Source organism: Chamaea fasciata, unplaced genomic scaffold (assembly GCF_029207755.1).
Source record: "Chamaea fasciata isolate MVZ Bird 193981 ecotype frontalis unplaced genomic scaffold, bChaFas1.0.hap1 SCAF_2, whole genome shotgun sequence".
NCBI lineage: Eukaryota > Metazoa > Chordata > Aves > Passeriformes > Sylviidae > Chamaea > Chamaea fasciata.
This window is the reverse complement of record NW_027094087.1, coordinates 87,860,394-87,888,060: the sequence shown is the minus strand read 5'-3', so window position 1 is coordinate 87,888,060 and position 27,667 is coordinate 87,860,394. Positions and strand designations below refer to the sequence as shown.

Sequence of the window (27,667 nt, the reverse complement as noted above, 5' to 3'; positions counted from 1 at the left end):
CCAGATTTCTGTCCTAAATACTGACTATTTGAACAAAAGCTATCAATCCTCTCAGACTTTGTCATATGTCTACACTTATAACTCAGTGTGCTTTGGTCTGACTTCATTCGTTTTGCTGAGATTTCTCCAGAAGGCATTTAAGTTCTGACTAGTTCTTTCTCAGGAATGTCCAGACCTATTATGTAGGTTAGGGCTGTGAACAGGCTCAAAACAGAGAGGAAAATCCATGACCATCTTTTAAATGTTCTGGTAAAGACCGCAGGTGTACTTCAAGAGAAGACATTGCTGGAAGCAATTGTTAAGGAAATGTCCCTTTGTATTGTCCCAGTTCTCCTGCCTTATACTTCCATTGGTAGCTGCTGCTGTTGGAAATGGGCTAGAGAGAGCTTTGGGTAGTCACTGCCCTTCTCTCTCCAGTACTTCTTGTCAGTCTTATCTCAGTCTTTTTATCAGTCCCACGATTCTCTCTACTCCTAAAGGACAAAGAGTACCCTACCCACTCCCAGTTCCCCTCCGGGTTAAGAAAGTTAATTAGTTCCTAGACCATCTTTAAGGCCAAAGCAGTTGCACTGCTAGTCCTGGGTTGTCAGAAGCACAAATGACCAGCTGCCAGCATTTGTGCTTCCTCCAAACACATTTTGGGGTTTCTTAGTTGGTCTCTCTTCTTCAGTAGTTACTTGGAATTCATAAGACTTTCCAGCAGTTAAGACAACACTTACCTACTTCACACATACAAAAGCACTCACCCCTCAGCCTGTGCTAGTCACCACAAAATTCAGCAGTGGATTGACCATTTTAAAAAACCAAAGAGCTTTCTCATCATTAAAATAAAGTTTGCCCATTCAGGCAGCCCTAAAGCCTTAATCACATCCCAGCTAGATAGAATGAAAGATAATAATAAAAACTGAAATCCTGGAGGAGAGGATTCCAGAATGCCCTATGGGTGGCTCCCACTGCCAGAGGGAGAGGACAAACTCCAGAAATCAGCGACCTGTGCCAAGAACACTAAGCAAGTAACATTTTGTTTAAAACTGAGAGCTGAAGTTGGCGAAAGGACTGAAGCTGCTGTAAATGTCACTTGTGCGTGAAAGACAGAGGTAGCCACTTAAGCTATTAGTACTCAAAACATTTTAGGATTTATAGACCAGATGTGGCTTAAAGAGGAGATGCAGCCTGGCAGGCAGTGAAGATCATGCAGTCCGGGTGGCACGTACTTTCTGCTTGGGAAATTCCCTTTCCTAAGCAGGCAGCTATGCCCTGCTCCAGCTGTAACCTCCAAACAGATTTCAGGTGCCACACAGGCTGCAAGCTTCAGGTTAAGAAAGAAGGTGATGACTGTAATGAAACCCAAAATAAATTATCCCAGGCAATAATAAATATTCGTCAAAGGCATTTGTGTCGTCTTTGCTTGTGTGTGCATCCAGAAAATGATACAGATGTAACAAAACCTGAGGAGCAAACATCATTTGTCCCTAGTTCAGACAAGCTGAAACATCATATCCAGTTTCTTCTACTTGCTTTTTCCCTTCCATAATCATTGTTTGACATTTGTCTGAGCCAGGACACCTGGGAACCAACTCCCATCTGTGTCCCAATACACTACAGCTGTTGGATAACTCCTTCAGTTGCATTGGAGAAGAATCAGATACACAGTCACTGACCCTAAACCTCCTGTGCCCATAGTCCCATCCATGAGCAGAGATGGAGGGTTGGTGTCTGCCTGTGGGGGAATGATTGCCAGACACTGGCTTACTGAGAGTGCAGAGGAGGAAGGTGCAGAAGCACATAACTGTGGTGCCTGATAGGCTGTGCATGATTAAAGTCTACTAGCAATGTAAACCTTCCTTTTGCCTTATGCAGGAGATGTTGCTTCTGAAAATTAGCTGGCTCATCCTCTTAATGGACTGGACTCCCTCCATCCCCCAGAGAAAGACCTTCTTGTTGCAGCTCTATAGGTCAAATTCCATTTACAAATCCCACGAGAATTCTTCAGACTCAGGGTTTACTCCTCCCTTTCATCTCTAACACTAGGTCTGGCCAAGGATGGATCGAGAGATGGCTAATTTACATGGGCTGCACTGAGAAATTCATAGCCCAGTTTCTTCCTATTGTGTTCATTTATTTGACTGAAAGTTGGATTAAAATTGGGGTACAGTGTGATGAACAAGAATTGATAAACCTTTCCTGGGGGATTGGGTCAAGTGTAGCTCAGTCTGACATGTGCCTGTTCCTGTCTTTCTGGCAGGATAGCTGGACTCCAGACACCATGACTGAACGCTTCGATTGCCACTACTGTAAAGAGTCTCTATTTGGTAAGAAGTACATCCTGAAGGAGGACAGCCCCTACTGTGTGAAATGTTATGAAAATCTTTATTCCAACACCTGTGAGGAATGCAAAAATCCTATTGGCGCTGACTGCAAGGTATGTCAGATTTGTGTCTTGTAACAGAGATCATGACAGAGTAGCCTGGATATACAGAGCTGTGAGATCTGGAAGGATCCAGCCTAGCAGCTACACAGGGGTTTCATTTGATGGGACAGCATGTTTTCTGGACCCCTGTATCTGTTTTGTATCATTTCACTTGGCAAACCCTTCTTTGCCAGGCATAGTAATAGAAACCCACTCCTGTAAAGCACAGAAGGATCTGATGCCCTGATGTAAGAAATTCTCTTTAATTCATTGGAAAAGCCTTTCCTCAGGGCCAGCTGGGATCTGAAAGGGTGACAGAAGCTGATTGTGCCTACTTTTGGGTCAGAGGAAGCTAAGTCACTGCTGGCTTTGCAGTGACAACACTTCTTTGGTCATCAAGAGACAAGACACGCTCAAGCCAAGGTGCTATCTTGGAGGTCACAGAAATCTAGCTAATGCTGACCCAAGCAATAAATCAGATAGACTTAGAAAAATTAGCCTTTTAAATACAGAAAGATGATAGTGGAGTCTAATTAAAGAATGGGATAGACAGAATAGAGGCCTTTCTTGCCTGAGTTATGCACTACTACAACCTGAGGCAACACCTGCTTGGTACAGATTAGTTGTGACTACCTGTATTTCTTTTAAATTAATTAGAACTACTGGAGTTCATGCCAGTTTCAAACTGCCCGAATGAAGACAGAGGAGCCATCCAGTGGAGTGTCTGTTATACAGCTACAAACACACTTCATCAGATATACATCCTCCTTGCATAAAATTGACCTGTTCAAAGTTGGGCAAGATTTTCACTGACAGAGTGAGATTGCACTAGAACTGCAATTTGTATTGCATGGCCATAGGATCCTTTGCTGACCCAAGGATATCTGATTTTTGATTTCCCACTGCTGATCTGTACCTCTAGAAAAACGAACTAATTCCCCTTAGTGTTACTACCACTCAATTGCTAGTTCAGAGATGTAAAAATATATGCTTACTCAGATTGGAAAAAATAAATGTCTCATAGCTTTCAAATTGATCTACAACACCCCTTTGGCAAATCAGTAGGAAAGTCCCTTTCAGGAGCCTTAAAAAGGTAAAAATGTTTCACCACCAAGACAGGGAACTGGCAATAATCTGTAAGAAGGTATAAAATTGCCAGCATTCCTACAGTTCATAAATATTCAGGTTAGAGATGAGATACAGCTGGCCTGGCCTGACCTGAAAAAGCAAAATATTCCTGCCTCGTTCCAGAATGAGCTTTTGTTTTAAGGTCTCTTTCTAATCCCCTGAGAAGATATTTCCATGTGCTGATAGTCAAGAATTTAAAAACTTGGACCAGCTTCAACAAATCTCAGTCAAAGTATTCAGGAATTAATCAGGCTGAACTTTTCAACCCAGTTTTATGTATTTAGGGAGCGTGGGTGTTATCCAATATACTGCTTTTCTTTACTTTTAAGTGAGACACACTCTAATATCAGATAGAAAAAAAAAAAAGAAAAAGCTCCAACTGTCTGCAATCTAAGAATATTTTATCTATGTAAAGAAGCAGAACTATATGTGGGAAGCACAACTAAGAGATAGTAAATAAAGATTTCTTAAAGAGCCATAAAGTGTGCCAGAAACAAACGTGTCCTTTTTTGTTTCTGTGACTGCTGTTTGTGCCTGTCCATGCTTTATGGTGTAGCTTTTGAAGCTGTTGACCAATTTTAAGCAAATTCTGACAGATGGATAAGAGTGGAAACTTAAATTCCTGCAAGTTTTCTGAAAAAAACCCCAAGTCTGGGTAGAAAAAGAGATCCTGTGAATGTTCCTACTGAGAAAAAAAACTAAAGTAGTTTTTCAATGACAGCAATAGACACTAGAGAACACATTTGAGAGAGCCCTTACGAGTGCCTCAGCCACAAGATAAGTTTCAGATGAAGTGTGTGCACTGTATGACTGAGCATAATTCAGCCTGAGCATAAATGAAACAGTCACAAAAAAAAAAAATCAGGCTTCTCCTCATTAAACTGTATGGGTACATAGGTATATAAATACATAAGAAATACACACACACACACACACGTGTATATGAATGCATTTTTACATAAATCTTTTTACACATTTCATTTACTTTTACACTTGAACAAAGAATATAGGTTGTATTGTGTTTAGGAATGAAACCAGTGTGGTTACTCTGTGTACAAAATGGGCTCCAATTTGTTTGCATGCTCAACATAACCTAAAAATGTAAAATTTGGAATAAAAAGCCTAATGGAGTGACAGTGTCATGAGAAAAGGTCACATCCAGGCCTCTGTCTCTGGCAGTGGTGTCCACACTTACATCCACATTACAGCCTGGAAAGTCCCACATAGTTCTCATATCAGATTTTCCTTTGCAAGTCCCTTCTTGGCCACCATTCTTTCTCTACACTGAGAAAAGCTACACTGAGAACCAGATGCACTGAATTTCCTTCTTTCTCACCCTCCCAATTACAATCAAACCTCCTGTAACTGACAGGGTAACACCAAAGTGAAGCCACAGGTGCTGAGAAGAGGACACTGATAGCACTCAAATTCTGTCAGCGCTGGATTCTGAGAGGATGAAATTGATGTGGATTTTCACATTGTGTTTTAGCTGTAGCACAAAGACCCCTCAAGACAACAATGCTGTAGAGAAGCTTACCTTGAGTTCAAGCCAAAGCAGAATTTTCTTCACTATCTTTCTAGTTTCTAAGGTGGTTTGTGGGTAACTGTGAACATAACTGAGTAATAACTAATTTGTTCTTTACTGTAAAAGAACTAATATTTTCCACCAAAAACTCCTGGAATGACAATATATGTCTGAATGACACCTTTGGGCAGAGGTCATTTCATGAACTGCAAACAACTCTAGTTGATGCTTACAAAACTTTCATAGACAGATTAAAAACTTCATATGCTGAGTGGTAGGAGGCGCCAGCAGGCAGTATGAAAACACAAAGCTGTTTCTCTCACACCTATTACACATTATCCATATGCCAATGGGTTTTAGGAGAAACTTACTTTTTCTAGAAATATTGGCATTTTATTGGTTAAGTCCCTGGTGAAGGCTCACCACACCTACAGTTTCATGCTAATTTCTGGAAATCCATACATCTTCTACCCATTTGCTTTACTGCTGAATTCTTACTTTTGGTTGACTTTGGCTTTTTTAATACTTTCCTTGCAGATCCTATGGTATAGAAACCATTGCAAACACAGGAAATACCTGCAGTAATCCTTTGTTTAATTCAGTCCACAAGTTGGCCTTGGCAGGCAGAAGGGGGTGAAAACTCACTCTGTGAAATGTGAAAATTAAATTATGAGTGGATTGTGAGATACAGCTACTGTTTCACTACAGGTCAAAAATGGCTCAAAGGGGTCATTCTCACACATAAACTAAATGAAAAAATAAAACCTCCACTAATGAGGATCAGGGAAGGAAAAAAAATATTTTTCTCATTTTTAATATTTAAACCCTGTCCCAACATGCAACACTTTTTTATCTCATTACTGAATCTCAGGCTAGTTGTAGTAAAATGAAATGGTAAAAAGAGGTGGATACCTTAATATATTTTCATACATATAAGGGGCTGAGTATAGCACAACATTGCTTGTTTTTACCTTTTCTCAACATACTTTTATAGGTATATGCCAGTCTAACGTACTTAAGTGTTTTGCTACACGGTATGTGTAGCTAAAATCTGCATGGCATTTAGTTGGCGTAGCCCGTTTCCTACATTCAACCTTCTGAAAAGACCGTTGTGACAGGCATGAGCAACATTTAGAATTACTGTTCTGGTTATAAGCTCCCTAAACTCCTTCCTCCTACTGGGTTCCTGCTGGGTTCCTGGTTCCCATTCAAGAGAAATGGTACTTTATAATGGCTTCAGTTTGCTTAGACTTAAAAGCCTGAGGAGAGGAAAATATAAATGCAGGGTGTGAGGAGCCCAAGCTTAACCCAGTTAACTGGCAACCCTAGTCTAAGGGAGTCTTCTGGGTTTTTTTAAAAAACACTCTTTTCTAAGTAACATGCAGTCCCCCCCTAGAGGCCAAATAAACCATGCTGAAGCAAAACTATACAGAGCTACGGAGAAGCTGTAGAGCTTGATCTTGCCAATGTTAACAGTTATCTTGTCAAAGTTTTCTTTGTGGGTGTCATAATGAAAGTAAGTGAAAATACAACAGGAAAGAGTTGTATATCACCTGTACCTTCTGCTGGAACAGATTTATTTGGATGACAATCAGCTAGCATAAACTAGAATTCTCATGCCTAGACTAAATCTGACGTTCTTTCAGCTTAACAGAGGACCAGCCTGACGTTCAGAAAGCTTTAAGTCAGTTTTTGCACATGCTTTCCCTGGGTAGAATTTGCTCCAGATTAATACATCCACAGCTTGTGGACAAGCCAAAGGCTCCAGTGATATATACAACATGCTGAAATAGACCAAACCTCCTTTTCAGTGACCTAAGAACACTCATGATGCATAAACGATTGCATCAGTATCTTGGACTTCCTTGCTTTCAGATGTGACAAATTCAGAGAGAGAAAGCAATATCCATTTCATCAGTCTAATATTCTACTGTCAAAGCCAGACATCTCAGACTCTCTCTACATTCAATGACATTAGTTATAGTAATCTAGAGTAGCTAGATTATTCAATCCACTTTTTTGGGGGGTACTTTTTGTTGTAACTCTGCTTCATTACTTCATCCTGATGAAATATCTGCTACTGTCACTTGCCCAGCTACTGCCTATAAAATCTTGCCGTCATAACTGACTCAGAGACCAAATCTTTCATCATTGACACTTGATATTTGTCTTCATTACTCCTCTTCTAAAAGGCATGCACCTTCTTCAAGGCATAATTTCATTGATAAAATAAGCATACATCAGCACATGAATTTTGAATATTAAAAAATAGCTTGCTGAAAATTGCAAAACCAGGAAATGATAGCAAGTGAGGAAAAAATGATCGAATGCATCGTGTTACAAAAGAAAGAAAATCAGATCTGTTATTCTACTTTCTAAAAGGCAAAATTCAGTTCTTTTGGAAAGCACTGTGTATTGTATTTTTCTATTGAAAATATAATTTGAGGCCAGATTTAGGCAGTTTGACTTCACCTAAAGAGAAGAAAAAATATGTAAGCAACTTCCAAAGAAGATTGGTTTGAATTCGCTATTAGAAATGATTAAAATTTTACAGTCAGAAATTTGTGTCATTTCAAAAGAATTTAGCTGAAATGAATAGATGAGCTGAATAAACAACTGTCTGAAAGCAGTGAAGTGAAAGTCTTAGATATTCTATCACAGAGTGCAATCTCAGAGATAAAAGACACATTGGGTATCAATTGTTACTCACAATGATTCAAAAAAATTAGGTGAGTAACACAGATGTCCAAACAGAAATGCTTAATTTTATGGTCAAATTCTGACAGTAATTACTAGAGTTTAACAAGCTACCACATATCAGCTGAGCTAGATGAAACTATTTCAGTGTTTCCTGCTAGTTTATGAGCACAAAGCTCCCAAAGACACAATGTTATTTTGGTTAACCTAAATCTGTGGTATCTTTTGTTTGCTCTGGGTTAAGATTGCACATTTGGAGTTACCTGTGACTGTACTGACTGACCTAGTACAGCTTATGCCAGGTCAGGTATGAACCCTTTGTGATGATTCACACAACTGAAAAACTGGAATTCATTATTCTAACATTTGCTCTTTTCCTTCAGTTAACTCAACTAGTTTAATGCCTGCAATAAATACACAGTAGGTCTTGAGCTAGAACCTGAGAACTTATTTTGGCTGACTTTTTATACTCCCTATTCATGACAATTCTACCCTTTCACACTTCCAAACCAAACCAGAGCCTCTGTATTTTCGGGTAGACTCTGTTTCTTGTAATCATCCAAGCTCTATTTTGTTTGAAGTCCAAAGACATTGTTCAAGTGTTTCATGAACAGGCCACCTTAATTTAGATTTTAAAAAGCACAATACACCCTTTTACGTCACAATTTCAAGCTTTTAAATAATAAAAGGAACCACTGTGAAGAGTATTTTAAATACTAACACGTCCATACTAATCCCTTGACCTATACTCTGGATCACTGGAGCAGGTACAATGTGGTCTTGTATACTTCAGTACAATCCACATCTGTAAAAAGGTAAACCAAAACACAAGTGTCATTAAAAATTTGTTGTAGTGAAAAAAACCCCAGAGATCAGACTCATTCCACCTTTGGTGTAAATCTGTCAAAAAAAATACCAGCACACAATTAGGAAAAAAAATCTTTCTGTTCAGGAGTAAATAGGTATGAAATGAGCTAGAAATCAGCAATAATTAAAGTAAATAGGGGAAATCTATCATACCTATCAGATTAACATGTTTTAATCCAGCTCAAAAGTGGGACTTTATTCTTGAAGGAAATACCTAAGTGAAATTAGCTGCTCCTCTGTCACATACAGAAAGGGTTACCTTGAACTGAAAAAGGGTTGATAGTTGTTATGAGCTGTCTTTGATTATTGCAGCAAAATAAGTTCACATTTGTCAGAACATTTTGTTTTCTTCAAATTAGCCCCAGCTCGTGGCTGGGGTTCAGATTTGGATGTGTTTGCATTCTCTGAGCTTGCAGTTGTGCAAACCATTCATTCCACTTACTCTGTGGTTTTGGATTTCCACAGGATCTGTCTTACAAGGACCGCCATTGGCATGAAACCTGCTTCCACTGCTTCCAGTGCAAGAATTCTTTGGTGGACAAACCTTTTGCTGCAAAAGAGGAGCACCTACTTTGTACTGACTGCTACTCCAATGAATACTCTTCCAAATGTAATGAGTGCAAGAAGACTATTATGCCAGGTTGGGATGTTCTCTTTTTGGACTAAATATCAAGCCCAAATTCAGGAACATTTGTGAGAAATGTTTCTCCTTGACTGTCTCTACTAAGTCATGCTAACTGTGTAAAAAACTGGTGAGGGTGCATTCTAGGCCACTTCCATGACCAGAACATGTAAAGTTCATAATGGTTCATGGAAGAACTTTCTTTCACATGAAACTTTTTGTCTAATTACTCTACATTTAGCTTCTCTCAGACAGATGAAAAATTGATGAAAGTGCCTCTGAGGTCCTTCTTGAGCACAACTATATGAAGAAACAGGAAAGAGCTATTTTCGTTTTCAACATGAAACATGAGGTTACAGTAATAGATTTCTAAAACCTGGTCTATCATGTGAATACTATAGCATTCTGTGATGATTTGAGGCTTTTAAAGTTGAAGTGCTATCAGTCCAGAAATAAAATATTAAAAGGCAATTTGAAGAATCCTCGTATGATACACTCCATAATGATTACTCAATACTTTGTCAGCTGGTTCTGACATTGGTCATCTCAGATAAAAAGAGAAAACTACAACATTTTACTCCTGGGGTGTAAAAATGAAGGCATGATGATGAAATAGGACAACAATATTTAGAAGCAGACAACCCTATCTATTCATGACTGAGTTTAGGCATCTACTATTATTCCATGTGCACCTATTTTGCTGACACACCAATAAAAACTGACATGCTTTGGAATAGCCAGTGCTAGTTTTAAAGCTGGAACTACATGACACAGAAAGTCCACTCACATCCCAGAAAGCCAGTTGTATCTGGGGCTGCATCCAAAGCAGCATGGGCAGCAGGTCAAGGGAGGTCATTCTGACCTATAACTTTGCTCTTGAGCAATCCCACTTGAAAAGCTGCATCCAGCTCTGGGAACCCAAACACAACAACAACAACACATGGAACTGTTGGAGGAGGTCTAGAGGAGGTCCACAAAGAGGGCTGGAGCACTTAGCTTATAAAGACCAGTGGAGAGAGTTGCGATTGTTCAGCTTGAAGAGAAGGCTCCGGGGAAGCCTGATTGCAGCCTTTCAGTACTGAAAGGGGACCCTTAACAAAAATGGGGACAGACTTTTCAGTAGGACCTGTTGCAATAGAGCAAAGTGTAACAGTTTTAAAGTAAAAGAGGGTTGATTTAGATTAGATATAAGGAATAAATTTTCTACAATGAGGGATAAGGTAAAACACTGTAACAGGTTGCACAGAGAGGTGGTGGACTTCCCATGCCCGGAAAAATTCAGGGTCAGTTTGGATGGGGTTATGAACAACTACATCAACTTGAAGATGTCCCCACTAATTGAGAGGGCTTTGACTAGATGATCTTTAAAGGTTCCTTTCAACCAAAACTATGCTATGAGTCTATGATTCTATAATTTTTTGCATATATATTTTTAATACTGTTCATTGGATTCATCACCATTGTCAGTGATTTCCTGAAAGGATCTCTTTATTTCCATTATGCCAGCTTTTCATCCATATGTAGTAATGGAGGCTGGATTTAGTGACACAGAATCCCTTCTTCTCTTATAACCCAAAAGAGAAGAAACTAATTTTTGCAAGCTTTACAACTGCCCACTGGTCTCTAGCTACTTACCCAAGATAGCTGAGATGTCACCACACTGGAAGAGCACTACACTCAGCATGTTTTTCCTACTTACACAGCACACCGTGGTAGTAAAGGAGCTACAGCAGAGGAGCATGGTCACTAGTGGAAGCATAATTCAATTTGAAAGAACCAGCAAGTGGCTGGATAGCCTGTGTGGAGATTGTTAATGCTAAACTTGACCTTTGCTTTGAGCCACTAAGTGTAAAATGTAGATTTAATGAAGCTTTATCATGACGTGCCCATTTAAGTGATCACAAGCTTGGTCTTTCAGTCCTTCTGCAAACTCAACTCATGCTGACATCAGTCTAGCAGCTAACAAAACAGAGCTCTCCCTGTTCTGAGTTTCAGTGACAACAACATCCCAAAGAGAGCAGAGCTGAAAATGCAAAAATAAAATTTTAGACTATTAAAAAAGATTATCCACATCTCCTTTTTCCAGAATATTGTTCTTTCAAGGACTGATTTATTTGCTCCTTGACATGATATAGGAAGTTACCAGCATAGAGAGGGTAAAATTTGTAGAAGGTGACTATTAATAAAGTGGAGCAGAAGTATTGAAGAATGTAAGCATCCAAAAGAAAGATAGTTGACATTTCAGTTACTACTGATGCAAGTCAATTTAAAAAAAAAAACAAACCACCAAATAAATCCTGAATATGCCTCTCAGCAGAATTTAATGAGATCACAAAAGAAGAAAAATATGCAACTAGTAAATAAAGATAAATTAATGCTTGAGAAGGGGAAAAATGGTAAAACTTCACCCTGCAGTAATAGGGGTGTGCAGAATTGGCAGCAAAGGCATTAGTGTGGTTCTTCATCATTAGCCAACTTGATCAGCTTGTCAGTCTTCCAAGTATTTGACTTTGTGTTTGCTATTACAGGCTCCAAGAGTGATGCAGAACTGTAGGAACGGCATTTTTTTGTATATCCTGCTGGCCAGTATCAAATATTCTGACTCACACTGGTTCACAGGAAATCATAACTTGTGCAAAGAAATTTATCCATATAATACGGGATCTCAAATTTCCTGTAAGGGTTCAGAGTCTACCTGCCATACCATGGAGTGAATCTGCAAAGAACACTATCTGAACCTTAAACCTTTATTCTATGGAAATGCATTTATTTCCTAACTACCATACCACTTTTCTGCTTTTCAAGAAAGGATTGTTTAAATTCCATATTTTAACCATATTTTCAATTCAGCTGAAAACAGAGAGAAAACTTCTTTTTCTACTGAAAGCTTCAAGAGAGAAAAAAACCATTTAGGATAGGTGTTGCAGAGCTGGAAACAATTGCAAACTTATAATACACCTCAATGAGAACAAGAAAAAGGCCCCTGAGAAGACATGAAATAATCCATTGTCTCAGACAGTGACTATATTTCATTGGGAAAGGGAGGCAAGATGCTTGCCAGGAATTGCATGCCCCGTCCCAGCAGTGCTCAAACCCAGGTTGGGTCAGACTCTGAGAACCTGGTCTAATGAAAGGTGTCCCTGGCCATGGCAGGGAGTTTAAAACTAGATGATCTTTAATGCGTCTTCTAGCCCAAATCATTCAATGAGTCTGTAATTAACCAGGTACCTTGCTGCTATTTGAAAAAGAAACAAAACAGATGTGGAATGAATGAGGTCAATCTTTAATGAGGAATGGCCTTACCTCCACTCAGCGCTAACAGCAGCTTATACTGGTGTCTGTCCAATTCACTTGAATCTTCCAGTGCATTGGAATTCATTATTTGCCTAAGAATACGACAAAAAGCTGTTCTAGGCTGTAGCTATTTGCAGTAAAGGTGTCTCTTCTTTTCAAGAGAAGAACCACTTGCTCTCCAAAAGCCTAAAATGGTACCAACCATCATGCAAAGCTGGTTGGAACCTGAAATAGCCTCTAGCTCATAGCTGCAATACTCCTTGACTGATAGCCAGCTGCCAGGCAAACAAGAGCTACGAACTGCATCTATCTCATCCAAAAGTTCAATTGATGCTCTGGTCTCATTACAGGTACTCGGAAAATGGAATACAAGGGCAACAGCTGGCACGAGACCTGCTTTATCTGCTGCCGCTGCCAACAGCCTATTGGGACAAAGAGCTTCATCCCTAAGGACAATCAAAACTTTTGTGTACCCTGCTATGAAAAGCAGTTTGCCATGCAATGTGTCCAGTGCAAAAAGGTAGTGCTTTTATTTTGCTTATGTGAAACCTAAAGGATTGAAACCCATCCCATTTTATATCCACGTAGGCAGAATATCTCATTTTTGTATGTGTAAAAAGATTAAGAATTAACTGATTTTAAGAGATGATATAATTTCAGTTCCACTTACTTGTAAAAGAAAACTTCCTGACAAAGTCTGGAGAAGCAGAAAGTAAATACTTCATCTAAAATAGTAAATAAACCAGTCTCTCCCAAAGAAAGTAACAGGGAAGTTGAAACACGTCAGGTAATTCCTCCACCATGAAGAAAGGGACAGTGATGAGTCAAACTCTAGTACATGCATACGAAAAGCAACAGACAAAGAGTTGCTTGAAAAACAGAGTACAATTAAGTGAGATTTTACAATATATGCAGAATAAAGTACTTTTAGCATGGGGCTTCTTTTTATAAATAAGGAAATTACAATAAAACACTTGCATAATTTTCTATAGGTCAACTCCAAGCAAAATTATAATCTTGCTGTTGCTAAGTCTACTTCCCCTCCTCCCATCCACTAAAATCTCATCACCCTTCCTCTTTACCAAACCAAAATACAAACCTGCCACTCTTAAGAAAACACTTTCTTGTCTTTTTTTTCCTGAACCAGGCTATCACCACAGGAGGTGTTACCTACCGGGAGCAGCCGTGGCATAAGGAGTGCTTTGTGTGTACTGCATGCAAGAAGCAGTTGTCTGGACAGCGCTTTACCTCCAGGGATGAGTTTGCATACTGCTTGAGCTGCTTCTGCAATCTCTATGCCAAAAAGTGTGCTGGATGCACAAACCCAATCAGTGGTAGGTCTCTCATGGCTGGTGCCTTTACATTTCGTGGAGGTTTTGTGTATTGAGTTGCTACTAAAGGCAAAACTAAACAAAAAGTCTGAGTTGGTACAATAGATGCCCAACTAAATCTTTTCATAGAACTCCAGCTAGTCATTTTTGAGGTTAAGTAAAAGACAATTATTACTAAGAGACATTTTTCCCTTTTTAGTTATTTTTTCTGTACAACTTCAATACACCTGATGATAACTGCCATAGCCTCGAACTCTGGAATGCTTTTTTACTAACCTGCTTCTTTTCCTGAGGCATTCTTCCTTCAGAGCTATAAATCAAGTCATGATACATGACAGACTTATTTTTTTAATTATCTAAATACCTCTACAAAACATAAATTAACATGCTCAGGCACCATAAAACATTCTGTAAAAAACTACTAGAATTCTGTTCAGAGGCAGGTGCTTTGCTTTTCTTCTGCTGCATGTTGCAGGGCCATCCTTTGGAAGTTCATTTCTGCCATTATCACTAGGGATAACAAGCCTTGCTCATTAACTTTGCTGAAAGCAATAGAAGTGCTCGAGGATGAAAATATTAGTCACTACAGAATAAGGGTGGCAAAATTAGCACAGCAACAAACAGACTTGTCACAATGGCACTTTTTCTCTGCTGTATGTCAGACCTCCATGTCAGTCTGCATGACCTGATGGCTGACCTGCTATTCTTTTCTTGTAACAGAACAATTTTGCTTTTCAAACAGGACTTGGAGGAACCAAGTACATCTCTTTTGAAGAACGGCAGTGGCATAATGATTGCTTTAACTGTAAGAAGTGCTCCCTTTCATTGGTGGGTCGTGGCTTCCTCACAGAAAGGGATGACATCCTTTGCCCTGAATGTGGAAAGGATATTTAAAGCTCAAACTAAGAGGTGAGGAAGAAGGGAGGAAAGCTGTGCTTGCAATATATAGTCTCAAACACATGGATGTTCAGAGCTAGCTTTGCCAATCTGTGTCTCACCCTACTATTAACATGTCTTAACCTTTTTCTTTATACTCTCCAAATTTGGAGGGAAAACAACTTGAAAATCTCTAATAGCAGTGTTGGTGTTTAAGATTTCTACCAATAACAAAAAGTAATGCAAAACCCATGATGTAAAACTATTTGGCCATTTTTGACACAACATAGTATTTTTAAGGGTTTGGGGTTTTTTCCTAAAAAATATTCCAGTTACAAGCAAGTGATACAGTTCAAGGATTACAATGGCCACACACAATGCATTCATAGGTGGATATTCAGGGTGAAGCCTTCAAGCCCACTGAAATCAATGGCAAAGGCCATTCAATTCCAGTAAGGCTGGTGTAACCCCGGTGTTCTTGAGCTATGTGACTAGTGTGTGCTGTCAAGTCTGTAGAAAGACTGAAAAAGTAGAGTGTGTTTCAATGTACACGGATTTGTGCCATGCCATAAAGAGATAATGATGAAACAGTGGAAGTGGGAGTGCTTCATGACAGGTACATATTTTATTGCATGTCTAGCTGATCATAGTGTGAAGTACAAGTTCTGATCAACAGTGTCAGTATTACAGTTAGTTGACATTACACTGCACATTGTATTTTTCAAAATAAAATTGTTTAAAACAAAACTGCGATTGTGGCTTAATTGTATTTACTTAAAATTTACAAAAATGTTTTCACATTCTGAAGAAACACAATGCATACAAACACAAACCTTTCTGCACCCAATTTTTGTGGGTGTGAAGTTCAGACAATTCTCAGAAGGGCCCTGCTGTACAACACAGTCTTTTTCTTATTGAAGTCAGTGGGAAAACTATCAGCAAAAATGAACAAGTGTGTGAAAACACACACTGAACTGACTGCAGCTGATAAAAATGTGTTCATAGGCTCTGAACTGAAGCCCAAAATATTCTTCTTCTCAGCAAGCAAGGAGGTCAAGACAACTCAGAAGTCTATCTTTGCTAAAGTCAGAAGTTTAATTTCTATAGTAGGGCATGCTTTAATTTTGTTCTCTGTTGGGATACATATTACCCTTTGTTGTTGCATAATTTCTGCTACATGTTTGCCAAAGGAGCAACTGTCAGCAACAGCATGCTGGCAGGACAGTAACATCAAAAAGAAACAATACAAAGGAAGATAAACCTTTTCCCAAAGCAATCTGCAAGAAATATGGCCATGTTATGCGATGTACAATACCAGTACACCTTCCAGATGGAATTCATTTGTGCTCAGAAAAAGAAGGAAAGAAATACGACACGCCTCCAACTGGAATCTTCAGATGTGAAAATAAGATTTAGGAATATACTTTGTGTGCTACTGGGTAGAGAAAGTTTCCTCCTGGTTTCTGCCACCACTCTTGAGTTTGTCTCTTTGTACCAAGTGCAAAGTGCTCACAGGTCATTAATTCAACCATCTAAATAGATGTATCAGCCCAGATTTAGTTTATTGCACCCCATTTGAAGAACTTGGCTGGCTGACATTTTTGAAGTGCACACTATGCTAATCAGAACTCAGTGAATGACTAAATTCTATCCTTTGGTGATTTCACTACATGATAAAAGCTGTAGCAAATAGCCACAAAAATCCCTCTTTATCCACACCTACAAAAGGAGAGCAAACACCTCACTCTCTCCTCAGGGTCTGCCAATTCCCCAGCACACTGCAGCTCTGCTCCAGTACTTTGGGGAGAAAAGAAAGATTCCATTGAGCTAAAGGGGTAGTGCCCCTGTAGTTGGCACTGATGAAAAGCCACATCTTGAGATGTGCTCAGTTTTAGGCCCCTCACTACAAGCAAGGAGGACAGAGGTGCTGGAGTGCACCTAGAGAAGGGCAATGGATCTGGTGAAGGGGCTGAAGCTGGGAGTTGCTTAGCCTGAAGAAAAGAAGGCTGAGGTGAGACCTTGCTGCTCTCTACAACTGCCTGAAAGGATATCACAGCAAGGTGGGACTTGGCCTCTTCTCTCAGCCAGCTTGTGATAAGACAAGGGGAAACAGCCTAAAATTTTGACAAGGGAAGTTCAGGCCAAGTATTAGGAAAATTTTCTTGACTGGATGTGGTAAAGCAGTGGAACAGGCTACCAGGGAATGGTGGAGTCACCCACCATCCCTGCAAGTATTCAAAAAACACAGAGATATGGTGCTTTGTGATACAGCTTGCTGTGCATGTGGAATTCAGCTGAAGGTTGGACTCGATGATCTTGGAAGTCTTTCCCAACCTTGATGATTCTAAGAAGGCAGTAGGAGCAGCACAGCTTGCACCTTGCATCCCAAATGCTGCAACAGATGGCAAAATGGCCCCAGCTTTGGGGAAAGGTAGGTGAGACACGACAAGGCTGAAAAGCATCCTAGCCTGGAAACGGAACTGCTACCACGTAACAGCGGCATCATGCTATTATTCCAGTGCAGTTCTGCATATCCCTCCTTAACACATACCAACACACATGTGCTCCTAGCAACTGGAACTACACAAAATACATACTAGACTCCGGATCACTGAAAAGAAGCCAACCACAATACAGAATTCCCATCAGACTGTTACACATGTGCAAAAAACATCACTTCACGTGATTCTGTACTGCTGCTACAGCTGCAAAACAGCTACTGACCCTTAACCTCTTAAGTGCTGATCACTTCAAGTCACTGAAATATAACTGGATAAAACAAACAAGCTTCATTACATCAAACAAAAAAGGCAGCACTGTTTCATTTGCTTTTAATTTAATTTATTTAAATAGGATAAGGCTACTTAAAGGACAAGTCTTTACATACAAAATGTACATTACGTTAAAGTTTGCTGTACTCAAGTACAAAAACTGCACAAGTGTTTAGTAAAAAGGAAACAGCACACCATTTAAAAACACACATTCTTACCATTTTACAGCATTTGAGAAGTGCCTGTTACATCATAACAGTGAATGGAGAACTTCTGTAAAGTAAAGAACCAAGCTACAGTTTTTGGTTTCAATATAAACCAGTGTTAAAAATGTAAACAAGCTTTCAGATCTCTACCAAGCTTCCTTTACAGGGTTATCTAAGTGGATTCAGAAGTTGATTCTTTTTTTGTTTTAGCAAGTCTGGGAGCACTGTTATTATTCTTATTTACCATCCATATCTAAAACTGATCTAAACTGGCTTCACCCTGAGCCAATGAGTTTTAATAAAAATGTTTCCATTAACTTAACTGGATTTTTGCTCTGTGAGGCACTATTAATAATCCAGATGAAACACCAAATTTCACAGAAAATCAGAAGTCCATCTTAAATTATCAAAGGAAGGGAAAACAGGTTTGTGTTTTTTCTAGAGTGCAATTACATGTGTTAATGCTCTCAAGGTACTTCTGTCTTCCCATCCATGTCCCTCTCCAACTGTCTGTAAGCTGAGAAAGCACTGGTCTGCATTCCATTGGTTTTCCCAATTTTTTAAAAGCATGATTGTAACCAGGAAAACAATCAAATTTGCTACATTGGCACATTTTTATACTTATACATGTATAAAATATGCCTGTGTACTTAAGAGAACATGGCACTAATCCATTCACTACTTCCTCTCGAAGTTTCATATCAAACAGTCTAGTCACATATTTCCATCTGTGCATTCCTTGTTTCATATATCAAGAGAAACTTCAATTTGAAGTAATGCTGTTAAAATAGTTCATCTCTTATTACCAACCTAACTTGCACTGCAAATTCTACACTCCTGTGCAACAAAAAGGAAAAAACAAAATTCTTTAGACTATCTTATCAGCAGAATGGTCAGTTTTCTCACCTAAAGTAATTACTTTTTTAAAGCTGAGAAGGCTTAGGGATCACTCTAAATTTCAATAGCTATTTTAACTATTTAACCAGATGTGGAATAAAACTGAATCTCCGTGAAACAATGTGTGAACCACAGTGACATGGAGGAGATGAACTATAATAATCTTGAAAACTAGGAGTGGAGGGTTTAGTATAGTGTATTATCACCACCTTTTAAAGAAGTAATTTACTACTCGGTGTACAAGAGTGGATACTTTTAAGGTGACTGGTGATAGTGACTCCAGCTTTACAACAGGGAGCTGTTAAATGTATTAAAACTTCACAGCAATCTGAATCTCTGTAAGTCTGTAAATCTTAAAATAATTTTATTTAAACTGTTTAAATATGACCTATATATTTGAAAATATGGAAGTAATATTTATGTTTCAAGCACCGTTAGCTATTTCACGGCCATGTAACATGCTGGATTTTCTTCTTTGCTTCCGAAGGCTTTAGGTCATTCTGGAATACAAAGAAATATATCATTACTCTCAGAGATACTGTGCAAACAGGAATCAGTCATTAATCTGACATATTTCCATCTGGTGCTGTTACAGAATTCAGCTTCAGCCTACTACAACAGCTTTCTATTGCCATCTTGTGGAGAAAGCTAAATATCACAGAACCTCTCTGGTGAAGATAAAAATAGAGCCAATGAATTTAACTACCTGCAAATCATACATGTGTTTTGGTTTTAGGCAACCTACAATTAAATATTCTTAAATATTCAAAAATTTCTTTCAGTTATGCAGCTTAGAAACAGGTATATATCTTGGAGTTTCAAAACATACTTCTGAAGTTATTTCAGGTTGTCTTCTTAAAATACTTGTTGAAATGGAATTGTATAAGAAAAAAACCCCAAATACACAACTAGGAAATCAATTTACTTTTGTCAAATAGTAAAAGTATTTAAAAAAGAAAAAAAAATTTTCGTCTTCCTTTGTAATGACCTGGACAAAAAGAAGAGAAATAATTGCCAAAGCCTCAGATGAACTCATCTTTCAAGTCTCCCTGCTCAAAGAAACCTGTAAGAATCAAGAAAGCCCAAGGCAAAGCATGGCAGATGAAATGGTGAAATAATTTCCTTTCATCATCTATAATAATAATTTTAAAAAATCTGAGAAATTAGACCTTTAATAGGTCACATAAGTGGAGTGAAAACAGGTACATGAGTTTTCAGGAACATACTGCCACACTGGATCAGGGACCACAGTCTACAGATCTCTCCTCTCTTTAAAAGACTTTCAGTGTTAGTTTATTTACAGGAATCCTGTGGACTGCAACCTCTGAAAGGTTTAAGGGAATTAGACCCAAAGATTATAGGGAGAGTTCTGTGGTATTAATTATTTTTTTTCTTGAAAGTCAAGGAACAGCCACTTGCTTGGAGAAACAATTGTCTTCACTGTCATTACACTAAAAATAGATCAGGCTTTACAGCCATCTGCCAACTACACTGATTCTTCCTGACAGCATCACTTACTCTCCAATAGCACATTCTTTAACTTCAGATGGTAGAGTAACATCCATAGAACACACTTCCCTAACTTCACACACCTAACCAGCACCAACCAAGGCATGACTGAACCTATGGGTATTACCTGGGACAACCTGAACTGTGGCTAATAAATGTCAGAGGTGACTGCCTCTGAGTGTCAGTCATACAATGGTGCTTAAAAATGTCATTAAATCTACAGAATGTTTAAATTAAATACAAAGAGACTCTGAGGTGTATACTAAACAAGTTTCAAAAGCTCTGTAGGTTCAGACCTGACCAATGCTTGGAAGAGTTCTAAATACTGGAAGAAGTTAGTAATACTGGTAGTAGGAAACACACCTCTCAAGCATAAAATGCATTCAGAGCTTCAGCCATGATTCTTTAAAAGCTGCTAAGGCTGTCTTTCACAACAGCCATGTGTTTTGGTACTCATGTTTAACAGAAGTCTGATGGAATGTACCAACCCACGCAGCAGAATATTACCTGCATTCTTTCATTAAAGGATTTTAAAGATATTAATATTTTAGTTAATATTAATTTCAATATTATTAATAGTATTAATATTTTATTGCATATCATGAGGCAATATTGAGAAAACAAGTTCAGTGTCACGTCTTGGGAAAATTCTAACCAATGTAACTGCACATTGTATATCTAAAGGTCGCTCTGCAGTTCAACTGAGAACAGATATTTCTATTTCTTCCTTTGAAGCCCAAATTTATTCCAGATATTTCCATATTCCAGTAGAAATGTGAAAACTCCTTCATTTGCACAACGAAGGAATACAACACAAGTGTTAAGACCTATCTCTATATTGTGGCATGTTTTTAAGAGATGGCCCATTGCTCCTTACTGACAAGCCCTGTAATCACACCATTGTCAAAACTAACCACCGCTCTTTGTTCCCATCTGGTAGCTACACCAAGCACCATTACCTACACAGAAGCTTCCTGTTGACAAGTACAAATTTCTTCCATTCTGATATTTCCCAAACTAGCTACACTTTTGTTTCTTTCTAAATACTCTGCGATTACTCCAAAACAAAATCATTCTGAAAATTCTTGCAAGGCTCTAACTTTGGCTCCTGTAAATCTCAATTAAAAAAAAAAAAGCTGCAAAACAAGATACTGCACAAACATACCGGCAAATCTGATTCCTCTTTTGGAACAGACCTCTTTAACTTCACAACAGTAGTTCCTCCTATTGGAGACAAAGGGTAAACCTTCAGACCAGTCAACACACTGCTGTCAGTCTTTGAAATATTGTTCTGCTGAGCCTCATTATTCCTTATTCCCAGTTTAGTGTCCTCTGACAAACTGGAAGCTGAAATGTATGTGGAGGCATTTGAGGGAACTGATAATCTTCTAACTGTGTTGGTGGTGCTTCCAGCCGGAGGAGGCTTCAGGCGATCGGCAGGTCCGTTCTCCGTCTTCTTCACCTTTATGCTTGTACTTGTTGAATTGCCATCAAATACAATTAATGGCCGCTTCCTTAAACCTTCCACTGTTGCAACACTGAAAATACAAATCATAAAATTCTCAGAAACGTAGGTTAGATGATCAAAAATTGCGTATCTATTACATGAGTAGTGAAAATTAATTTTATCCTACCTGAAGTAAATATATATTCCAAAATATTAATATTAAACTATGAGATGCTCCAAACTTAAGTAAAAATAAATATACTTATGTACCGTTACATATACTTAAATGAGAAGCAATAAAAGTCACTTCCAAAATACAAAGGTGCAGGGGGCTGTGTGAGGACCAGTGCTCCTCAGCAAGAAGAGTTGTGCGAGGAGCTGTCTAAGCAGACAATTCCAGCTGTACAACGAAAGGCACTATGCTACTGTCACTGTAGCTGTTCTAGAGTAACTACAGAGATAGTAAGTGTTAAGTATTTCCAAAGATGAGTATTTAAGGAAGAGTGTGCTGCCTTATCTGCAGGAACAGCATCTCATATTCTGATACTTCTAAATTTCCCTGTTTTCACTCTTATCCAAAATCATAATGTTAAGGTAAGTCCAAAAGATTATTAGCTAAGGAACAAAAACATTAAGCAAAAAATCCACACCTTTTTAAAATAAGTTTTCTTTGAACAGGAACCCTAAGTGGATTTAACAACATTTTTATAACCTTAGTTTAAATAAATTTTTACAACATTTATAACATTTAATAACATTGGTTTGTGCCTTTAAGTCTATGTGTAGTCAGACTTATCAGAAAACATCTTGACTGAGAAAAAATAAAGTACAAAGTTAACATAACTCACACTATATGAATTCAGAGTTCTAAAAATGCAACGCTCAAGAATGACAAAGAGAAAGTGTTTGGAAAGTGCAGATTTAACAAATAAAAAACCCAAACCACCATTAAGAAATATAATACTCCCATTTAAAAAGTTCAATTTTCAGTTTTGATAAAAAGCTCTTTTGCACCTATTTCAGCACACTAACAGTTTCCTACCCAAACACTACCCTCATGCTTCCATCCTCAAGTCCACAGATATAAACAGAGGTACTATAACCTCTTACGCACATGGAAAATAAACCCCATAAAAGACAACTCGGTGTTTTAGCCACTGCTACAATTAAAAAACAAAACAAAACAAAACAAAACAAAACAAAACAACTAAAAAACCCCTAAAAACTCCCAAATCACTTGACAGAATTTGTTTAGCTCTTCACAGCTAGAAGCCTCATTAAAGCTAAAAGAGACTCAAGATATCAACAAGCTGTTATACTGAAAAAATACAGGAATTTCCATCCACCTTTCCTAAGGATTTGCTGCTGAACATACCAGAACACCACCCATGCACATCACATGTCAAAGTCAAAGTCTCAGCCAGGGGGCAGGTTGAGTGAAGAGATTCAGTAAAACAAACTTATGAAGAAGATTTTGCTTTCTGAGCAAATATAAACTGAAAGATTTTTAAAAAGAGGCAGAATATTTCTTTCGGAAAGCAAAATGTTAGTTTTTTAAAAAGACACACAAAATTGCTGCAAGCGTGCATCCTTCACTCTAGATGGAGTAGGTCACCCCTGTCCAGGAGTAAGCATAGTTAAATATGCTCTTAGTACTTTCCTTGAACACTGCAAACATAATTATTAATTAGCAATTATACAGTGAAACAAAACAAAAAAAAAATCCTTTCTCCTCATTATAAAGTACCTTGAAATCTACCAATAACTCACAATCTTATCAACAAATAACTTATCAACACACACTGGGGGATGAAGGAACAATACAAATTCCCTGGATCAATACAGACTGGGGATGAAGGGATTGAGAGGACTTGGAGATAGTGGTGGATGAGAGGCTGGACACAAGCCTGCAATGTGTGCTTGCAGCCCAGAAAGCCAAACACGTCCAAAGCAGCGTGGCCAGCAGGCCAAGGGAAGTGATTCTGCACCCTCTACTCTCCCCTGGTGATCCCACCTGGAGTGCTGCATCCAGATCTGGAGCCTCTGGAGGAAAGGCATGGAGCAGCTCCAGAAGAGGGTCACAAAAATGATCATAAGGAAAGGCCTGAGATAGTTGAGGCTGCTCATCCTGGAAGAGAGAAGGCTCCAGGAAGACCTTACTGCAGCCTTTCAGTACTTAAAGGAGATGTATGAGACAGTTCTGTGAAAAGAAGCACTATAAGCTATATAGCACTAAGAACATTTAGATGACAAAAGAAAAAAAAATTATCTTCCCCTTTTTTCTATTTTTGCAGCAGTAGAATCTAATACTTCTGACACAGGCAAGCCAATGTGGGATTCTCTGTAAACTGTAACAATATCCAAAAGCTGTACAAGCTTCATTAATCAAGCAAAGATTAAACTAAATGTTTTGTCCTAAATTGTCCAAGTCTGGCCCAATAATGCTAAATTACCTTTTATTCTCACTTTTCAAGTCATTTTGCTGTCTTTTCTTTTCCATCATTTTCCCCCATCTACTCTTTGGCAAGTCACGCTGAGGCAGGGGAATGGCATGTTGAATATAGAGATCAGTGAGCCCATCTTTGTCCATCTTTACATCATTTTCAACTAATATATTTTTCTGTGGGGAACAGAAAAAGAGTCGTTATTTTTATGACAAATTCAATGTTCAACCATCTGAGTGGCATAACTTCTTATTTCAAAATCCACTGTAAAGTATTGTATTGGGCCAGGGTTCCAGAAGTAAAGGAGTAGCTGGGGTGATCAGTTTGGAGAGGCCATGAACTGCTCAGTCCCAACAACGGCCTGGTCTCCTACCCTCCTACTGTCAACTTCCTTCATTTTCTGTGTGGATTACACTCAGTCTGTCCCTTCAGTGAGGCAATGGGAAACACGGGGTGTTTTGGTCAGTGTGCAGTGGTTTCTTTTTCCACCACTTGCAAGTGCATTTCTTCACACGTGTCTTCATGTGCCCTCCTCCTGTGTGTCCTTTGGAGTCTCCTGTCCCCAGGTGTCTGCTGCTCTTTTAAGAGCATTAGAGCACAGGTGGCATGAGCAACTCTGTTTCAGATTCTGGGGTGTGATGGGCTGCTTTCTTCAACAGTGTGAGAGACACATGGATCCAGCTGTGACCAGCACTGGGCAGTTATTCACTTTTGCCCACACAGGTCAACTCTGCAGCCCCTCTCTCCCAAAAATACTGCAAGTTTTCCCAAGGAAACTAGCAGCCAAAAAAGGGAAAAGTTATGATAGACACACTGTTGATGGCTGATGCTTTCATGCACTCTTAAACACACTTCCCTGAATCCAACTACAATACCAGAGCTCTTCTTCACACTTCTAGAAAAAAGACAACTAGAGTTTAATGCAAGTCAAACTTATAGATGTAGAGCTGTGCTTTCTTCCCCAGTTCCTAAAGAATAATGGAGATAAGTTTCATCCCACCATGAGGAAGAACTTCCTTACATTAAGGATGGCAGAGCACTGGAGCAGGCTGCCCAGGGAGGTGGTGGAGTCTCCCTCTCTGGAGACATCCAAAACCCACCAGGATGTGTTCCTGCTCTTGCTGACCCTCCCTTGGCAGGGGAGTTGGACAAGATCAACTCCAGAGGTCCCTTCTAACCATAACCATTCTGTGATTCCAGGAACCATCAGTTAGAACAGTTTTCTTTTCAATTGTGTATCGGGTTGTGAACATTTCTTGGTACCTCATGCCAAATTTATGGAATGAGGAAAAATCCCCCACTGACATCCTATAAATCGAGGTCACTAAGAGTAGGTCAAGGCTCTGCCACCACCCATTCTGGCAACACTTCATGACTTCTGATGTTGGCCTGAAATCTGTCCATACAGGCTGCACGAAAAAAAGCATTAAAAATTCTTCGAGCTTATACAAAACCCTGAAACTGTGATTACTATTGTTTCATGCACCTGAAATTTTCAGCCAAGGCAGTAACTAGTAATCCAAACAGCATCAACTAAAGCTTTGATGGTCCTAAACTCACTGTTTATAACTCACTTTCAAACTCAATTATTTTTCAATTATCAAGTATCAATGTTTAAACATTAAATTATTAGTCTGATTACATAGGCTGCATTTCTTTAACTCATAGAATCACAGAATTATGAGGGTTGGAAGGGACCTCCGGAGATGATCTAGTCTCAACCGACCTACCTAGGCAGGGTCACCTAGAGCAGGATATACTGGATATGGACGTGGCAACCTTAACAGTGTAAAGCTCATCCTTCCACAGCCAGTTTTACTGCATGCAGGCGCTGTCTCGATTTGGGCAAATTGCTCTTCAGCAGCCTCGGTGTTCAAGCACAGCCCCTTTGCAAACACGGAGACATCTCCCGCGTCAGAGCCTCCTCTCTGCAAGTTCGCGGTGTCCAGAGCACCGACTTGGTGCCTGCTCTTCCCTGAGCGCCGTGACTCTCCTCGCCCCGCCTCAGGGGCCGCCGCTCCGCCCGGCCCGCCTCCCCGGACGCACCTGCTCCAGGGTGAGCCGCAGGAATTCCTCCGAGAGCAGCTCCGGGTGCAGCAGCAGCAGCTCCGCCTCCGAGCGCCCAGACCCCCTCTCGTCCTCGCCACCTCCGCCGCACGCCCGGGCTCTTCCCTGCGCCGCCATCTTCTTCCCCGGCGGCCCCTTCCCGGACTCCCACAATCCCGCGCGCGGAGCGAAACGCGTTTCCAGAGCAGCGGCGCGCCGCGCTGGCGTCACGGCTGGAGCGGGGCCGGGACAGCGGGGCCGGGACAGCGGGGCCGGGACAGCGGGGCAGGATGGCAGGGACGGCGGACGGCGGGACAGCGGGGCAGGATGGCAGGGACGGCGGACGGCGGGACAGCGGGAGCCGGGAGTGCGCCCTACCGGGGTGGCACCGCTCCGCGGGGCAGCCGGGTCAGGGGCATCGCACAGAATCTCCTGAGTTGGAAGGGGCCCGCAAGGATCATCGAAGTCCAGCACCTGGCCCTACACCGGACAGCCTCAACGATTACACCCCATGTCTGAGAGCGTTTTCCAAATGCGTGTTGAGCTCTGTCAGGCTTGGTGCTGTGACCGCTTCCCTGGGGAGCATGTTCCATGTCTGACCACACTTTGGTGAAGAACCTTTTTCTGATATCAAACTTAAATCTCCCCTGACACTGTTTCAGGCCATTCCCTTGGGTCCTGTCACTGGTCACCAGAGAGAAGAGATCGGGGTCTGTCCCTGCACTGCCCCTCATGAGGAACCTGTAGGCTGTGTTAAAGTCTTCCCTCAGTCTCTTCTTCTCCAGGCTGAACAGACCAAGTGACACCAGCAGCTCCTCACACGACTTCCCCTCAAGGCCCTTCACCCTCATGGCCCTACGTTGGATGTTTTCCAATAGCTTTATGGGGTTGTGGTGGGGTTTTTTGTTTGTTTGTTTGTTTTTTTTTTAATTGTTTTTTTTTTTTAATTTTTTTTATTGTGGCACCCAGAACTGCCCCCAGCACTGGCGGAGAGGCTGCGCCAGTGCAGAGCAAAGCAGAGCAGGACAGTCCCCTCCCTTGCCCGGCTGGCCATGCTGTCCCTGATGCCCCCAGGGCAGGGTTGGCCCTCCTGGCTGCCAGGGCACTGCTGGCTCATGTTCAACTTGCCGCTGACCCCCAAGTCCCTTTCCATGGCACTGCTCTCCAGCCTCTTGTCCCCCAGTCTCTCTATGCATTCAGGGTTGTCCCATCCCAGGTGCAGAATCCAGCATTCGTCCCTGTTGAACTTTATACAGCTTGTTATTGCACAGCTCTCTAATCTCTGCAAGGCTTCTTTAACCTTGAGGGAGTTAGATGTTGCTGATAAGGTGAGGTCAACCCCCAGCAGATAGCATATAACCGGGAGGGCATCTATTTTATTGTCATTCTGTCAGCATACAAGATTATGAACGCTTTGTGCTGCTGCATGCCGGAAATTTGCTACGGAATTAAACACGATCTCTGTCCTGCCCATAGCTGCGACACCCACTGGTTAACGCTGCTTGATTGGCATCCACAAAAGTAGCTTTGTAATTCCAAAGCACAATAGCTGCCTGCCCATCGGAGTTTGTCACCCGCTTACGTGTTTGAAAGCAGA

General features: G+C 40.2%; 2 protein-coding genes across 6 annotated transcripts in view; one reads left to right on the top strand and one right to left on the bottom strand.

Annotated features, from left to right (window-relative positions):
* Positions 1-15,497, top strand: part of FHL2 (four and a half LIM domains 2) — a 38,261-nt gene extending 22,764 nt beyond the window's left edge. For 2 of the 5 annotated variants that reach the window (XM_066176666.1, XM_066176664.1), the window contains exons 2-6: positions 2,251-2,422; positions 9,093-9,267; positions 12,894-13,063; positions 13,691-13,877; positions 14,617-15,497. In XM_066176666.1, the coding sequence (XP_066032763.1) occupies positions 2,267-2,422; positions 9,093-9,267; positions 12,894-13,063; positions 13,691-13,877; positions 14,617-14,768 (840 nt within the window). In that variant the 5' untranslated portion in view covers positions 2,251-2,266 and the 3' untranslated portion in view covers positions 14,769-15,497. Of the gene's footprint in view, positions 1-1,689; positions 1,709-2,245; positions 2,423-9,092; positions 9,268-12,893; positions 13,064-13,690; positions 13,878-14,616 lie in introns of those variants that run through there. The other 3 variants (XM_066176663.1, XM_066176662.1, XM_066176665.1) reach the window with 2 other exon arrangements.
* Positions 15,498-17,574: 2,077 nt separating this feature from the next.
* Positions 17,575-26,224, bottom strand: CUNH2orf49 (chromosome unknown C2orf49 homolog). The gene is made up of 4 exons (XM_066176661.1): positions 26,071-26,224; positions 24,034-24,200; positions 21,299-21,671; positions 17,575-19,124 (listed from the first exon to the last, which is right to left on the bottom strand). Exons 1-4 carry the CDS (start codon positions 26,206-26,208, stop codon positions 19,068-19,070), a joined length of 735 nt encoding a protein of 244 aa, XP_066032758.1. The 5' UTR covers positions 26,209-26,224; the 3' UTR covers positions 17,575-19,067.
* Between the last annotated feature and the right edge of the window lie 1,443 nt (positions 26,225-27,667).

Bases quoted from the DNA above. Each gene is read 5' to 3' on its own strand.
- CUNH2orf49 (XM_066176661.1), bottom strand. From the start codon at position 26,208: ATGGCGGCGCAGGGAAGAGCCCGGGCGTGCGGCGGAGGTGGCGAGGAC. The intron at 24,201-26,070 runs GTGCGTCCGGGG...TGTTCCCCACAG, and splicing joins TGCGGCTCACCCTGGAGCAG to AAAAATATATTAGTTGAAAA. The intron at 21,672-24,033 runs GTAATTTAGCAT...TTGTATTTTCAG, and splicing joins TTGAAAAGTGAGAATAAAAG to TGTTGCAACAGTGGAAGGTT.